Source organism: Azolla caroliniana, unplaced genomic scaffold (assembly GCF_043228905.1).
Source record: "Azolla caroliniana isolate FFs.n. ecotype wild unplaced genomic scaffold, voAzoCaro1.0.p SCAF_53, whole genome shotgun sequence".
Taxonomy (NCBI): Eukaryota; Viridiplantae; Streptophyta; class Polypodiopsida; order Salviniales; family Salviniaceae; genus Azolla; species Azolla caroliniana.
This window is the reverse complement of record NW_028230488.1, coordinates 117,570-133,723: the sequence shown is the minus strand read 5'-3', so window position 1 is coordinate 133,723 and position 16,154 is coordinate 117,570. Positions and strand designations below refer to the sequence as shown.

At 38.0% G+C, this 16,154-nt stretch overlaps 2 protein-coding genes across 2 annotated transcripts; one reads left to right on the top strand and one right to left on the bottom strand.

Annotated features, from left to right (window-relative positions):
• The first annotated feature begins 1,115 nt into the window (after window positions 1-1,115).
• On the top strand, window positions 1,116-5,285 carry LOC147849470 (leucine--tRNA ligase, chloroplastic/mitochondrial-like). The gene is made up of 3 exons (XM_087337504.1): window positions 1,116-1,540; window positions 4,900-5,050; window positions 5,148-5,285. Exons 1-3 carry the CDS (start codon window positions 1,119-1,121, stop codon window positions 5,250-5,252), a joined length of 678 nt encoding a protein of 225 aa, XP_087193630.1. The 5' UTR covers window positions 1,116-1,118; the 3' UTR covers window positions 5,253-5,285.
• Window positions 5,286-8,605: 3,320 nt separating this feature from the next.
• On the bottom strand, window positions 8,606-15,180 carry LOC147849469 (uncharacterized). Its single transcript, XM_087337502.1, has 15 exons — window positions 15,166-15,180; window positions 14,692-14,847; window positions 14,029-14,226; window positions 13,784-13,909; window positions 13,426-13,698; window positions 12,231-12,335; window positions 11,934-12,149; window positions 11,614-11,796; window positions 11,310-11,462; window positions 10,871-11,221; window positions 10,683-10,787; window positions 10,077-10,577; window positions 9,835-9,987; window positions 9,392-9,707; window positions 8,606-9,230 (listed from the first exon to the last, which is right to left on the bottom strand). Exons 1-15 carry the CDS (start codon window positions 15,178-15,180, stop codon window positions 9,109-9,111), a joined length of 2,973 nt encoding a protein of 990 aa, XP_087193628.1. The 3' UTR covers window positions 8,606-9,108.
• Window positions 15,181-16,154: the final 974 nt, after the last annotated feature.

Sequence of the window (16,154 nt, the reverse complement as noted above, 5' to 3'; positions counted from 1 at the left end):
CTTGGTTGTTATTTTACGTTATATATCGTTCCTTGCTCAATAATTTGAAGCATCTTGTTTCTAACATAGGCGTTGGAGGTTTGAAATCTCACAAGCCAAGATACTGATTCACATATTCTTTGTTCCAACACCCCACGCGCTATGCATTCTTTGATATATATTGGATCATCCCACCCATTTCCTAGTCCACAATGTCAACGAGTTTCCACCTACACATGCATGCATACGATGCGCTTTTGTATAACACCCAAGTAAGATATTGAAACAAGTGGTTAGTTTGCCATATGTTTGAATGTCTGTTCACATAGTCACCATCCCCAAATCAAGGACACCATGATTTCCTCAAAGGATCTTATTGGAGAGGATCACGATGATAGTTTGGAGACACCTGTTTCGTGTCCAAATGATAAACTTGAGCTTTGATTTCTTGTCATCTGGGAGTTGACGCAAGGAGAGTTGGAGCAAATGTTATCGATCGGGCATACCAAGCTTTGTCATTGGATGGGCTAGTAGTAGTGTTGTATATGAGCGCAAAGAGTGAAACACTATTTGTCATTACTAAAATTGCCTCCAAAGTGTCATTGGTGAGCTCTCGAGGTCGATAATGCATCACAAGTGTTGTTAGATGTGGATGTTGCATCACCACCAACATAGGACATCCATCATGTTCTATTGTTATGGGGAGATGGATGGACTCCTTTGTGGTTGCCCCAATTGTTGTCCATGCATAAAAGAGTTGATAGTTGTGTCAATAATTATTGACACAACTATCAACTCTTTTATGTCAATAATTATTGATAGTTGTGTCAATAAAAGAGCCGCACTAACGAGTTTGGTTGATTCTTGTGTGTGATTGCCCGCCCACTTGCATTCGAAATGGTTCTCTTGTAAAACTTCTTAATAACTCCCTTGACTAGATACTAGATAGATAAGAAAGAAATGAAGAATGTATGTACATATGTATGTTCATGTATTTTGGTCTGCGTGACCGACCGACCACACAGAGATGATGATGATGATTTTGATGATGATGATATATGTACATAGATATATGAATAATGAATGAATTAATGTCCACGAGTGAGTGAGCAGCTATGGCTATGGCTATGGCTATGGCTATGGCTATGGCTATGGCGAGCAGTAGTATCCCAGCTTGGCAGCACCTGCAGGAAGGCGGCATGTTGAGCTCCTCCCTCAACTGCTGCACCTCTTTCCTCCTCAGGCGTCCCCTTTGCTGCCTCAATATCCTCTCACGACCTTGCAAGGCCACAACTAGCTGCAACTTGTTGTTCCAGCAGTTCGGTGGGAGAAGAAGAAGGACGTCAAGCCGCACTCTCTTCTGTAGCATCGCCACTTCCTCAACTGACGCCGAAAGTGGCCCAACTACTCCATTGCTTCCTCTCAGAAAAGCTTATCCCTTCCATGTCATCGAACAGAAATGGCAACATTTCTGGGAAGCCAACCAGACGTTCCACACTCCTGACACCGTCGACACTTCAAAGCCTAAATTCTATGTCCTCGACATGTTCCCCTATCCTAGGTATACACTCAGTCCTCATTCCCTCCAATTAGACACACTAACAAAATCTCTGGTAAACTTATGTCGAGATGCATCGGGTAATCCTCCTCCGAGAATGATATAGGATACATATGGGAGCTCACTTGCAGACAACATATGGGGGGATCACTGGGCTAGTGGAGTTTCATTGCTTTTCACAGAGGAGTTAGAACCTCTGACCCACATTTTTCATAGAGATGAGACTGGTCAATTCATGTGGGTCAGGCTGAGAGCAGATGGGGCACTTCTACCTTGTACATTGCTTTTTAAGTAGTGGCCTTTTATTTTGCAGATCTGCTTCTGCTTTCTTTAATCTTTTCTATGTGTGAAACCCCATATTTGTTTTTGGTTTCTATATCTTTGCCTTTAAGTATTTCAGAAAACTTTCGTTCTATCTTCTAGTTCTTACAAAGGTGATAGATGCTGTGGCCTAGATGACAAGACAATTTGCTATTGCCCAATCTATTTAACCCCATTCAAGTGTCCTGGCCAAGACTCCACATGTGTAGCCAACTGATTGACTTGTAGCATTGAGTGATGGAGAAAAATCAAGCTGTAATGGCCCTTCGTCGATAAGCTGTTGTGGCTGTGTTGTTGTCCGTCAACAACTTCTCACTATGTCTCTTGAATTCTTGTGAGAACAATCCTAAACACACTTGACCTTCTGTACTGGGTCAAAGCTTTGTTTAAAAAGGCAATGGTATCTCCCTCCTTTTTTTAAAACTAAAAACCAAAGCCATGACTAACTTAATGCTTTCCAATTTCACTCCCAATGGCGTAATTGGCAGATTTATTCTTCAATAGATTTGCATGCATATTTTCCTATCTCAATCTCTAACTGATTTGAAGAAGTCTTGAGCTACCCTATCACACTACAAATGCTTCCCTCTGTCTCTTGAGTTCTAGTAAGAAAAGACCTAGGCACCGTTGGTCCTAATATTCCATTACCTTACGTAGCGGGCCAAAGCCTTGTTTAAAGAGGCAATGGCATCTCCCTCTGATTTCATAAAAGACACTACAGTGTCAAACATAGCGTGCTTCGGATTCCACTCCTTGATGACATAATTGGCAAATTCTTTCTTCTAGAGGTATTCGTGTATATCTTCCTACTGTAATTGGCAAAGACGTTGGATACAGGTAGCATCTTCTCTATTATAAAGGCAAAGGCAAATAGAATGCATCTCCTAACATTAATAAATCTTCTTCAAAACCAACCAACAATCCAGCCCATAAAGATCTTACTTATCGCCATTGGGATAATTAAGTCCACATCCAACCTGATTGCTAGAAAATGAAAGGGATGATTCCACAAAGCCATCCTCAACCAACCCTAGGTTTGTATTGTGATCAAACACTAGATGTACTGCCAAAGAAACAACTTTCTTAGGGTGTCATCTTTAATTCTTCCCCTATGACTAGCTGAAGTGTATCCTCTCTTGATCATTGGATTATGGAGAGTGCTTGCACAAGTCATATGACTCTTGACAGGTCTATCTTGTGTTATATTCGACCTCACAGCTCACACATTTCTATTGCAGATGCCTCAAGTCCCGAGGCCTCACACATGAGTAATGTATTTTTGAATTCTCTTTCTGGTCAACAAACAACTATGATTCAAAATGTATTATCTGTACCTTGTCTTTCATCTAACCTACTGTTGGTGCTTGAGGCTTCATCCATGGGTAATGCATTTTGAATTTTCCTTCTAGTCAACAAAATGTATAATCTGAATAACTCTTAAGTTGGAGATGACATCAACAACCTACAAATTTCCACCAGTGATAAAAAGGAAATGGACTTGTGTCACCGTCACGGCTCCAACAGCTCATTACCATCCTCCAAGTCTCATCTACTATAACATCTGCATTGAAGTTATGTCGTAGTAGCTCAAGAAGATCCGTAGCTGTTGTGTGCTTGCTTTTGGGCATCACAACTATGACTCTCGTCATCCCAAATGGTGCATGGCCTTCCTCATTCAAATTTCTTCAATACCTCATGTGTGGCTTGTGCACATGGGAAGCACCACTGAGAACCATTTCTCTCTCAAGCAACTTATTGTGCCACATCCATTTTGGAGCTAGTCTGAGTTCACATACCTTCAACCAAATTTGAAGCACTCTCTAGGTTTCAAGAATGGGTGTCTCTAGTTGAAACAAAGACCTTCAAGAAGGTTAACAAAATCAGAGCTAACAATGGTGGTGAATTTATTTCATGTTCTGTTAGTATCTTTTCTTGGCAACAAGGTATTGCTTGTCAGTTTTCTGTCCCCAATTCTCCACAACAAAATTAGTAGTAGAAAGGAAGAACAAGACAGTTAAGAAATGGTGAGAGTGTTGTCTCAATCTGATCTTTCTCTCCATTTTTGGGTGAAGCTATCGACACAGCTGTCTATATCATCAACTATTCTCCTACTAAGGCACTTGCTGAAATGATCCTTGAAGAGGCATTTACAGGTCACAAATTCTTAGTTTCTCATCTTTGGGTGTTTGAATCTGATGAATATGTTCATATTTCAGATACTACACTTACTAAATTTGAATCCAAGAGTAAGAAATGCAAGTTTCTTGGGTATAGCAAGTAATCTATGGCAATGTGGCTGGCTTCTTTAACAAGGCACTTCCTAAGGACACAATTGATCAGCCCTTTATTCATCTCAAATTAGGAGCACCATTCTGGAGCCGAGGTGGTGGAGGATGACAGCCTTAGAACTAATCTTTCCCTTCTGCACACACGCACACTACACATTTCTCTCTCTAGATTCACTTTATTCCATCAATTATCTCATTTGACTTTCTAATCCTGCCAGTACTTCATTACAACATTTACTACATTGTTTTTTCTCCCCACTACTTTACGACTTTTACTCATTATGCTCCTAGGCACATGTTATCCCCTTTCATAAATGTATCAGTTACAAACCCCACTCTATTTAAAGGCTTTGAGGCTCACTAAGAAATATAGTTGCTTTTTAGTATAATTTTCTCTGTTTGTGCTAGGCTCTTTGGCACCCTACTACTGTCATAACAGTTTCCTCAATAATTATTTTGATTTGTTTTTCCCAAAGACGAGAAAACATTTTGTTCCCAAAGATTTCTGTTCAGTTTATAGACTATTTTGGCCTCTTAAAATATGTTATATAGCTTTCTTTCTTTCTACTATGGTGTTTAGTGTGGGATATCTAAGTTTATTAATGCTTGATGATTTGCATTGTCATGAATGTTCGATAATGGGGCAGGTCTTCATGTTGGACACTCTTTCTTTCTTTCTACTCTGGTGTTTGATTATGTTATGTTTTGGTTTATCAACCCTTAATGATTTACATGGTCATGACTGTTTAACAGTGGATCAGGTCTTCATGTTGGACACCCTGAAGGTTATACAGCCACTGATATTATTGCAAGGTACAAACGCATGCAAGGGTTTAATGTTCTTCATCCAATGGGAATGGGTTGGGATGCTTTTGGATTACCTGCTGAACAATATGCAATTGAGGTAAAATGAAAGGTCATTGTTTGTGATATATAAGCCATTTGTTCAATTATGAGCATTTGCACATATGGTAATATATATATTTTATAATACTTGTTAGACAGGAGCTCATCCAAGTTTGACAACAAAACGTAATATCAGCAGGTTCCGCAAGCAGGTAGAACTACCTTGGCTTTGGCTTTTTTGTTATACTTATTCTATTTAATCCTTCATATTTTCTTCAACTGAAATGAGTGAGATGAGGTAATGTGTATGAACTACAATGTGGTACACATGGATGGAAAATCATGTTGTACCACTAAGGCAATAGAATAGATATTTTATTGTCCATGAGGAAGTGAATTTTGACGTATGGCCCATGGGATCAAATCAACATATCATGTTGTATGTGACTCCTTCCTAAGAAGGGGGGTTATTACGTTGGAGTAAAAACTCTAGATGTGAAAATAATGCACGCATATTTATGCTCAACATTGTTGATGGACATTTGAGTATGAGACTTACATTATCATACCCGTCTAACAAGTCATCATATTTCTCGTGAATTACCTTATACACTGAGCATGGGATAAGTATGTAACTGATTCAGCCTCCTCAGGTTTTATTGCATACCTTGCATATCTACATATTTGGGTGATGGATGCCATGATGCTACATCAACACTTAACTTGTGTGAGCAAGTTTGAAGAGTGTTAATGTTCTCTGGGCTCATGGGGATAGTGAGATGTGATAGGATACATTCTGGCATTTTTACCCTGTATTGGTGACAAAATTGGGTTAATATTTGCAATATTCCAATTTCGACATTTTAGCATCTTGCCACTTCATCCTTACTGCCTCTAGTAATCTATCCGTGCTGATCACATGCTTCATAGCATCACTTGAGAGCACCAACAGATCTTTTACTACCCATCTCATAAACCATTTCATCATGTCAAGCATCCAACTAGATAAGAAGATTTTGCTCTTCTTGGTTTGTGTACCTTGCATCCTATGTTCCAGCTTGTTTTGGCAATTTATGGCCAGGCATATTCTTGGCTTTTGTGATATACTTGAATACTCTTTGCATGGCTTGTACCTCTATAGATCACTTGTTTCTAATAGCTTGTCAAGTTATAATTTATGGATTTTATCTAGTTCATTCCATGCACTAAGTGAGATAGTGCCACCTCACACTCTCACTCCATAACACAACATTTGGACCAACATAGCATTGAATAACATTATCTCACTTCCCATCTTCGAGTATCACTTTGGTTGCATTGATTCTCAAACATATAATAACTATTCTAGCACACTTGAAGCCTAGACTCATAGCATACATTCTATCTATTTGTCGATGGAACTTTAATACATTCCAGCACACTTGTCATAGCATACATAGATATTTGATGCTTTGCACCACTTGTTTTGGTTCTAACTTCTCTCTTGCATGTAAAGTGGGGTAATGTCTGAGTTGTATCACCTTTATTGCCATCATTAACAATAGTCCATTGATTTGACAAAATGTATCCAAATACATCAAGTACGTATTGCATATCATCCAAAGTATATTGGAATAAAACTCTTGGGATTAAGGGCCCTTTAGGTTTCTCTAACTAAACTAGAAAAATGTTTTTATATTATTTAATATTTTCTATTTTATGTTAAAGTTGTACAGTCTCGTTTTCAGAACTGTACTACAACTTCTAAAAGAATATTCTATACTTTGAATGAGATACTTGGACAAGATTCCCACTCAGCATAGAATAGGTATTTATGAGGCCATGACTTAGCTGTCCCATCAGCATTTAAAGCACCTTTTCTAAAAGCATATTCTATGTATCTTGGATAGCGCATATATATATATGTGTGTGTGCACTCCTATCTTGTATGTTTTTTCAATGGTAGGCTTTTATTTTGTAAAAATACTTCTACTTCTTTAATCCCTCCTATGTGTTAAACCCCATAATTGTTTTAGTTTCTATATCTCTACCTTTAGATATTTCAGAAAACTGTCATTCTGTCTTCTAGTTCTTTACAAAAACATCATTAGCATATAGGAGAGCTCATGTATGAGTTTTAGGCCATCCGATTCTTTTTCTTTTGCAACCTTACTTTACTATTTTTTCAATTTTAACGATGTATAGACCAAAGAGTGTAAGAGAGAATGGATACCCTTGCTTGATACCCATGATGCTCAAAACGTAGTTTGACAAACCACTATCTACTTTCAATTTGCACTTAACTTGCTCATATAGGTTACTAGTGGGATATCGATGCATAGACCAAAGAGTGTGGGAGAGAGTGGACACCCTTGCTTTGACCCCTATTTTGCTCAAAAAGTAGTTTGAGAAACTACTATCCATTTTCAATTGGCAACTTGCTCATACAATTGTGCTACAACTGCTCTATACACTAATGACATTCTTATCTCTATCATTCTTTTCCCAAGCTCACTCCCTGGTATAGTGTCAAAGGCTTTCTTGAAGTCCACAAAACAACAATATAGCGTTTTCCTTTGAAGTTGAATTTTTACCATAATAAGTTTTAGTTAACGAAATGATCAACAGTTAAATGTTTTGGTCTATGAAGGGAAAATGGTATATGTAGGAAACCTGAGAAACAGATGATAATGCCAAGTTTTTATGCAACCGATGATAATGCAATAGTTAATCGTAAAGGAAGGGTCTCATGTCTGGAGAATAGGCACAATAATGGGGGGTGTACCCTGAGTCTCAATAAACCCTCACACATAGTTCTATTAAACATCAAGTACAATCAGTGTGTGTTCATGTGTCCAGCATGTAAGATGACTGGAATCTTAAATTTTTTGAAAGTACTCTCTCTGGATCCATTGGGGAAAACAGCAAACAGTAATAATTTTACTAGGCTCCAGATTTCCAAAGGATTAGAGTGAGCTCTCCCATGTAAGAGTTTTTAGATCTCTCTCATGTACACCCCACATGTCTCCTACATAGCTTACCATTAGTTGAGGGCGCTTTCAACGATTTTAATCCGTAGCCAGATTACATCTGTAGTCAGCTTTTCATAGATCCCTTTTTTGCATTTAATAGACAAGTTTTGTTAATATCAGCATTATTGGTTTACCCATTAATTTAACAGACGTTCAACATTTAAGTTCTTGTTGCCTACAGGTATGTTTGATTTGGTTTAATTTGGTATGGTATGGTATGTTTGATTTAGTTTAATTTGGTTTGGTATGGTATGGTATGTTTGATTTAGTTTAATTTGGTTTGGTATGCTATAGTATGTTTGATTTGGTTTAATTTGGTATGGTATGGTATGTTTGATTTAGTTTAATTTGGTTTGGTATGCTATAGTATGTTTGATTTGGTTTAATTTGGTATGGTATGGTATGGTATGTTTGATTTAGTTTAATTTGGTTTGGTATGCTATAGTATGTTTGATTTGGTTTAATTTGGTATGGTATGGTATGAAGGGCAATGTGAAAAATACTTTTTGTAATATTTGAAAATACCCTTTGTAAATTTGAAAATATTACAAAGTGTATTTTTCACGTGTTTGGAAACCCATGCATATGTAGCGGAATCTCACTATATGCAATATACTTCACTAGTTTCCCCAACCAAGAAGTTACAATGTTTTTACTCGAAATACATCGCAATAACGAATGCCATATGGGAAAAGTTTGCATGAGAATGTAAATCTATAGAGGCACCTCAACATGTACAAAGCTTAATAACGCATAGATTGTTGATGATTACATCCTTTATCCGAACTCGGAGAAAAGCGATATTTATCTCTCAACTTACCCTTTTCCAAACTTCAACAAACATTGCATGTCGTCTATTGTAGACTCTGTAAATACTCTTGAAACACCATTTGCGAATTCCAATGCTTTTGATTTTGCTGCAAGTACGTTGAGAAATCCAATCCCCAAGCTCTATTTTTTGAAGAATCCCATTTATAAAAAAGATGACTTTAAAATAGAAGTTGGCTCTTGAAATGTCAAGCACGAAAAGTTGTAATACAACCATTTAAAAACCTCTTGAAATCGTCCTCCATAGAATGGAAATGGTAGAGATTGCCTCATTGTATTAGTATGCAAGCGATGTAAAGAGGCCGACTCCACGATTTATCCAATGTGATTGGGGCTTATCAGTCGGCAATTCCAAATACATCACAAAGTTTGTTGAATGACCAGTTGTTGACAAAGTTCCTGCACATGGTAACATTTTTAACATTCACACAAATACAAAAAGAGAAGTTACAAGAATAATTTTACTTGTTAGCTATATTTTGAGAGAGAGAAAGATATATTAGCTTCTTTTAAGAGAGAGAGAGAGAGAGAGAGAGAGAGAGAGAGAGAGAGAGAGAGACCTGCACGTAATAATGTCTTGTAAACAGGACATTCATAGATACCGCTCTCTGGAGGTTTTCTGAACTGCACAGGCTTTAGCCACATAATCGGGAGCTCACTATATAATTCCTTTGGTCTAGACTCTGTCAACATATGTTCTTGATAATCCCAACGACATCCTTCAAGAAATAAACCTCGGATATAACATCCATCTTCAGGTGGTTTTTGGATTGTTTTAGCTGTTTGACTATCTTCAACGATGAAATCAAAGCCAACAGTATCGATGGGATATCTATACTTTCTTGCAAAATTCTGAAGGGTTCCTGTCAAGAAGGCCTGAAAACAAGGTTCCCATTTACTCTTAGGCGTCAAATTGACATTGTTGAGTACACTTGTGTAGGTCACGAAACATTTCATTTATTGTTTTTTGAACATAATACTGAACGTAATACTGAAGTCCTACCTGAGGGAAAAAGAACCCAGATATCCAGTATACAGCAGGGGCCCCCTTATCTATCCATTCTTGTATGAATTCTGTTCTCTGAAGGAGATCTATCACCCATGAAGCAAGTGGCTTTAATGATGGATAGGCTTTGCTTGCCCAAAGGTCTGGAACCTGAAAATTTTAATATAATTAAGGTCATTTCCATGCGGCAAACGACTATTGTGAATAAACTAAACATACATATTGAGAGTGGTGATAACCTGATTGTTGAAGATGCTAGTGCAAAGCATTTCCAAGTCAGGAGACATCATCACTAACCCCTTCAGTGCTTTTAGTACTTCTCTCAAGGAGACCCGCATGACATTGAGCAAGCCATTGTATCTGATGCATTCTTGTGTCAGAACTGTGTTCATACTCTCTGTATACATTGTTGGATATTTGCGTAGAACATCTTCAACATCATATATAGGGGGTAGCTTAGCAAGAATATCCTGGCATGACTTCTCAATGGTCTCCTCTCGTGACATGCCACCTGTTCCAGTCGCTCTTTCTCTTGGTTGAAATGATAATAATGTGTTAAAAACATCATATGATTCATTTTGATCACATGTGATGTCAGCATTCTCATGAAGACCAAATATCTCTGGCTTTGGCGCCAGTGGAAGCTCTTTAATGTATGCGGCAAATCCATTGACATTTGTTGCATCAGGGATAATATATACTCCAGACTCACTGAAGCTGTGTTTTGTTTCAACTATAATCTGCATCAGAGTTAAGTAAATTGAATGTCAAGATTGCTTCTTTGTCTGTAAGACTAATTATATAAAGACATTTCTTTGCTTGTGTGATAAGAGACAGTAGAAAACCTCTGGAATAATAAACTTGAGAAGCAGATTATTCATAAGTCGCCTATCCTTATCATCCGTGACACGACCACCATAGTTGATTTCTCCACAAAGAAACCGGATAACCTGAATATCGACACATCCAATCAATGACAAAACAAAAATTTCTCTTGCTATGGCGAATCAGGATAAATAGTGTAGGAAACTACCTTATACGGAATTTCGTTGTATTCGTTTAGAAACATCCGAATTTGAGTCTGGCAAACAGCTAGATCTCCATCTGTGAATTCATACCTTATATTCCATCCTAAAGCACCAAATTTCCTTCTTTCTTGAATAACAGCATGGAATAAACATGTCGCAAACAAAAACTTCTTCCATACATCTGGTTTGGCACAGTCATTCAGGACCTTGTCAGTATATCTCATGTATGACCGCGCTAGGTTTGACTTCAAACCCTTTGGAGGTTCCAAAGTCATTTTTACACCATTTTGAAGAATTGAAACAGGGAAATCAGGACTAGGCATGCTGGTTAACCAGAGCCGAAAGTCTTTATGCACCTGAGTGTATAAACATGAAATATTAAAAGTAAGAACAAAGAAATTCTCAAATCTGGTTCAAAGAAAAATCTGAATTCTATAGTACTACCTTTTCTGGATCGATGTTATCAACAATACGCTCAAGAGCAGGCATCCATGATTGTGACAAGTGACAATTCTGAAGGCATACCCACATGCCACGATCCATCCCTAGTTCAAGAAGCTTTTCTGCTTTGGGTCCTTGACCTTGTCCAAGAGAAACCTAGGAATAAAACACAGAAAAAGCAATGATATGTAAGCATTTTAAGAGAGAACTGGGTTTCTATATTTGTAATCATCTGCCACCAGCTTGCCCAAACTGAGTTTCTCCATAACATGTATTTTAAACAAAGGGAGTTCTATGGATTCAATACCTTCTCAAATTTCTTAGTAAACCGAAGGTCTTCTGCTAGCTTCAGGAGATCAGCCATGGGATCAGCTCCAGAAGAAAGCACAAAAATGAGCGGTGATGAAGGAGACCCATCTTTATAACATCCAGCAAGGTCAAATGCAGGTGGCTCGATAAAGCGCTGACCTAGGTTTTCCGATACAAAATCCTATAGAAAACATTTGGTTATTATTTTCAAATTAGTATGAAATATATGTAGAGAAGATTCGGTAGCTTAACCATTCCATTGATGGATACCTAAACCAATGAATCAAGATTAACAAATGAATCAAGGCTAGTCAGTACCTGTATTCCCAGAAGTGCCTTATCAACACGGATACACCGAAGTATGAGCAATTTTTGCAGTTTGTTTAATTTGTTATTCCAGTCTTCTGGAAGTGGTTCTTGATGAGCTTCTGAGCTATCAAAAATCCTTTTATAATGTGATATGTTTTCAATAAAATGCTGCTCAAAACCTTTGAGATTCTTTGACTGGCTAAGCTGTAATATCTCAATCCATGACTGCAGAACCAAACTTCTGGTAAGATGCTTAACAAACATACAAACATGTTCAAGAGAAAGATCACAATATTTCTTAAATACCTTGTCAGTCAGCCATTCTGGAGCAGGGTTAGGCTGTGACATTGTAGATGATGTGGCTCCTGCGAGCAAGAACCGCCACTCAACAGGATCTACACATCCCTTTTCCTATATCAAAAAAGAAGCTGCATCTTATTAGCTAAAAAACAATGGCGCGGTCACATTGCCTTCTGCATCTATTGCAAACAATGAAGTGAATCCAGTAATTATTAGCAATTTTTGAGAATCAAGCTCAACTTGTCTGAACATGTGCTTATGAAGAAAAACACACTTTATTGTAATCTGTGTGAACTATGTAGTTACACGAAGAACTAGATTGTGATGTCTAGTTAGTTGTCACGTGTAAATGTGGTCCACGAATATAAGACACTCGAGTGGATATCTTGATTAGATTCCCAACAATCACTTGAGGATTTGTATATAAAACCCTCTTGACGCATTGTGTTTAGTTGATCTTTAGTTGATTAATATAGTTTTCTCTTCAGTGCATAAGCTGTCATCCCCCTATTGTGTATTTGATTATTTATGCTTATTTTCTCTGATTCCTTCTCTTGCTCACACACCCACTCTCACACACACACTACGCACTCTACGAGAGTTAGGTTCTTTACAGCAATCAGTTACATCTATGGAGTGAGGATGGAAAGAAAGAAAGCAAGCTTTTATTAAAGTTTTTTACAATGCCAAAATGGCCTTTTGAGTCCAATCCAGAAATTTTATCTAATACTATTGTCTCATTTTGACTATTTCACTAGTAGAGCATGTGGTTGCTAGTACCACCAACATCCTCAATCTAATTAGAACACCAAACATTGACTACAAAGCTGTTATTACACTGGGAAAATGGAAAAGATTTGAAATAAACTCAAAACTTTGGAAAATATCTTCCTACAGCTAGGAAATTAACACTGGAATGACGGCAATGGTCTAAGTAAAAACGGATTACATAGGTATAGTATGAAAAGGGTGCCTGATTCTACAGCTTGAAATCTAGAACTCTCAAGCTACTTAACATGGAAAAAATGGCCTGTGTTGCATGTTTGCCCCCATGAAAGCATTTTATCCTATGGTGTCTCAGTAAGATTGGGAAATAGTTATTAATATATCTTTCTTTACAATTCCCATTTTCAACATGAAGCAAAATAGGTTCTGGGAAAAGACACATAGACAGTAGTGGAAATATAGGAGATGCTCAAACCTGTAAAATCTTGATACATAGCATTAGAGAGAACATCAACTTATGCTTTTCAAAGAGCGACCGGCACACATTCACATAAAGCAAATATGTAAAATACTCATTTAAATTTTGCACTCTCTTCTCTATTATTGATGCTTGCGTAGCACCATCCATAGCTCGATTGAACAATGATATGAACCAAGTTAGGCTATATTGATACATGGGATCAACAGAAACCAAATCTGATATACAAAAGAACAATTGTGATGCTCTTGTTGCGACTTTACGGTAACCCTGTAAGACAAAAACAGATAGATTTCATCAGCGCTAACAATTTTGGGATTCCATTTAGAGCATAATATTGAGCAATAATACATGCCTCTCTTGTTTCATCAATGGCTATTTCTGTTTTCTCAGCTTCTGCAACCTTTATTTTGATAACATTTGATGTTACCTTTGACTGAGCAAGAGTATTGATAAGGACTTCATCATCCAGAATGTTTCCCTGAAAATAATTATGCATAGATATGAAATTTCATTATCATGCTATCAATAGATTACTTATTAAATATTAAAAAATTGAATAACTGAAAAGCCTGTCACAGATTTTTAGAGGACACTAACTTGTGCTTTTGACAAAAGATGAAGAATTTGTGACTCAATCTCTTTAAGTTCCCGTTTCATATTTGCATTGGAAATAGTTAGATGATTCTTCATTTCAGCAAGATCTGGTCGTTCTTTTGTCACAACCTGTCCTAGAAGTTGCTCTTCAAGTCCTTCTTGTGTAACAAAAAAGTTGAGTAGAGTAACCTTGACACTAACCTGTATGAGAAGCAAAATATTTTTATACCTGTGAAGAAAACTATGCTACCCACATTGATGTCTCTACCTAGAACAATGTAAGGACTACACGCTCCCGAAAACAACGCTCGGCCACAACCGAGTCTAGGATCAAACACAGAAAAATGGGTAATGTATGCACGACACAGTAAAGAGAAGAGTACATAGGATGTTTACGTGGAAAACCCAAACGCGGGAAAAACCACGGCAGTCCACAGACTGCAAACTATCACTATATTACAATATACAATAGATGAACACAGAGGCAACGACCTCTTGTTCACTGTCTTCGCCACAGGTGGCGGTTACAACAGAGACAACATCCTCTTCGGCTCACTCTCTCTCTCTCTCTCTCTCTCTCTCTCTCTCTCTCTCTCTCTCTTCTCTCCCGAGTGTAGGGTTTATGCTCTGCGTTTAGGGTTTTGGGTTTGCGTTTAGGGTTCTGACTCTGTCTGTCTTTTTTGAAATGTCTGTCCTCTGTGTTTTCTGCAATGCCTGATCTTGTGCGTTCTCTTCCAAATTTGATTTCCTGTATCTTCTGCCAACTCTGTTCCTGTATTCTTTCTGCCCCGTAGTAATTTCTATTCTTTCTGCCCTCAACATCTGACACCATAGAGTCCGAAGGGACAGACACTGAAAAGATGGATCTTAACACGCATGACGAGGGTCCAAATCTATTGAAGACCACAAGAAGATATCATAGACGAAAAGGACGGGACCTGAATAGCGTCAGAAGGGCGCATAAGGAACCTAGAATGCAGGCCCCATCCGACATTCCATTCGATGTCGAAAATGGGAAACATGATCTTTTACGCCATTTGATTGCGCAAGAGATCAACCTTATTAGAGAAGATATTGAAATAGCACTAAAGGAAGAAATGAGGAAGCACTAGAGGTTCGGGAGGAGTGGCTATGCTATACAAAGAGGAGCTCCATGGTAGAGTGCATGTTGTACATAAGGATGTGGATGCACGCTACATGTGGATATGCATAAAAAGAGGGGATCTTAGGGAGCTATATATTGCAATTTGCTACTTTCCACCTGCCTATTCAAGGTTTGCACCTCTAGGTGAATCACCATATCGAACACTATATGATGATATCATAAGATTTGCTACTATGGGGGATATAATACTATTAGGAGATTTTAATGCACGAACCAAGGATGAACAAACAACTATATTTAACACCGACGAGGCTGGCTATGGAGAAGCTATGGCAGAAGAGGTTGGTCTAAAGAGAAAAGTTCAAGATATGAGTGCTATAATTGAATATGGAAAACACTTTCTAGCCTTGGGAAGCGCGCATGGACTTGTGATATATAATGGCTTGTCACAATGGCCTGGATAAGATGCTTTGACATGTTGGAACCCAAAAGGGGGTGCAAGCACAGTCGATTATCTAATGGGATCTCCATCTCTTTCGTTTCTTCAAATTACACATATTCCCCTCCACCTATTTACACTAATTTTTCGTATACTCCTCCCCCGCATTTTACTCATACCCTTCCCCCTACTTCCTCTATTATCCCTCCCCCATATTTCTCTAATTCCTCTATTAACCCTCCCCCTTCTTTCTTAATACATAATACCCTCCCCCCTCCAAAAATTAATACCACGCCCTATCCTTTTAATAATGTTAACACTACCCCTCCCCCTCCAAAAAATATTACTACATCATATCCCCACATAAATCATAGGCCTCATAATAGACACCATAATACTCAAAATCATTCACATACCCCCTCCTCAAACCCTCCCATAGCCCGACCAAAATACGTCTAACACGGTGTGCTAAACGTGTGAATAGACACTTTAGACACGCCATACATCCTAGAAAACGAATCTTCTACCTTCTCAATAGACAAACCTCAACCCCTGACACTTTTATGTGGTTGGGGAATACTAATA

Bases quoted from the DNA above. Each gene is read 5' to 3' on its own strand.
- LOC147849470 (XM_087337504.1), top strand. From the start codon at position 1,119: ATGGCTATGGCTATGGCGAGCAGTAGTATCCCAGCTTGGCAGCACCTG. The intron at 1,541-4,899 runs GTATACACTCAG...ACTGTTTAACAG, and splicing joins GACATGTTCCCCTATCCTAG to TGGATCAGGTCTTCATGTTG. The intron at 5,051-5,147 runs GTAAAATGAAAG...AATACTTGTTAG, and splicing joins CTGAACAATATGCAATTGAG to ACAGGAGCTCATCCAAGTTT.
- LOC147849469 (XM_087337502.1), bottom strand. The intron at 11,797-11,933 runs GTACTGACTAGC...TGTTTTCTATAG, and splicing joins AGGCACTTCTGGGAATACAG to GATTTTGTATCGGAAAACCT. The intron at 9,988-10,076 runs GTTATCACCACT...TAAAATTTTCAG, and splicing joins CTAGCATCTTCAACAATCAG to GTTCCAGACCTTTGGGCAAG.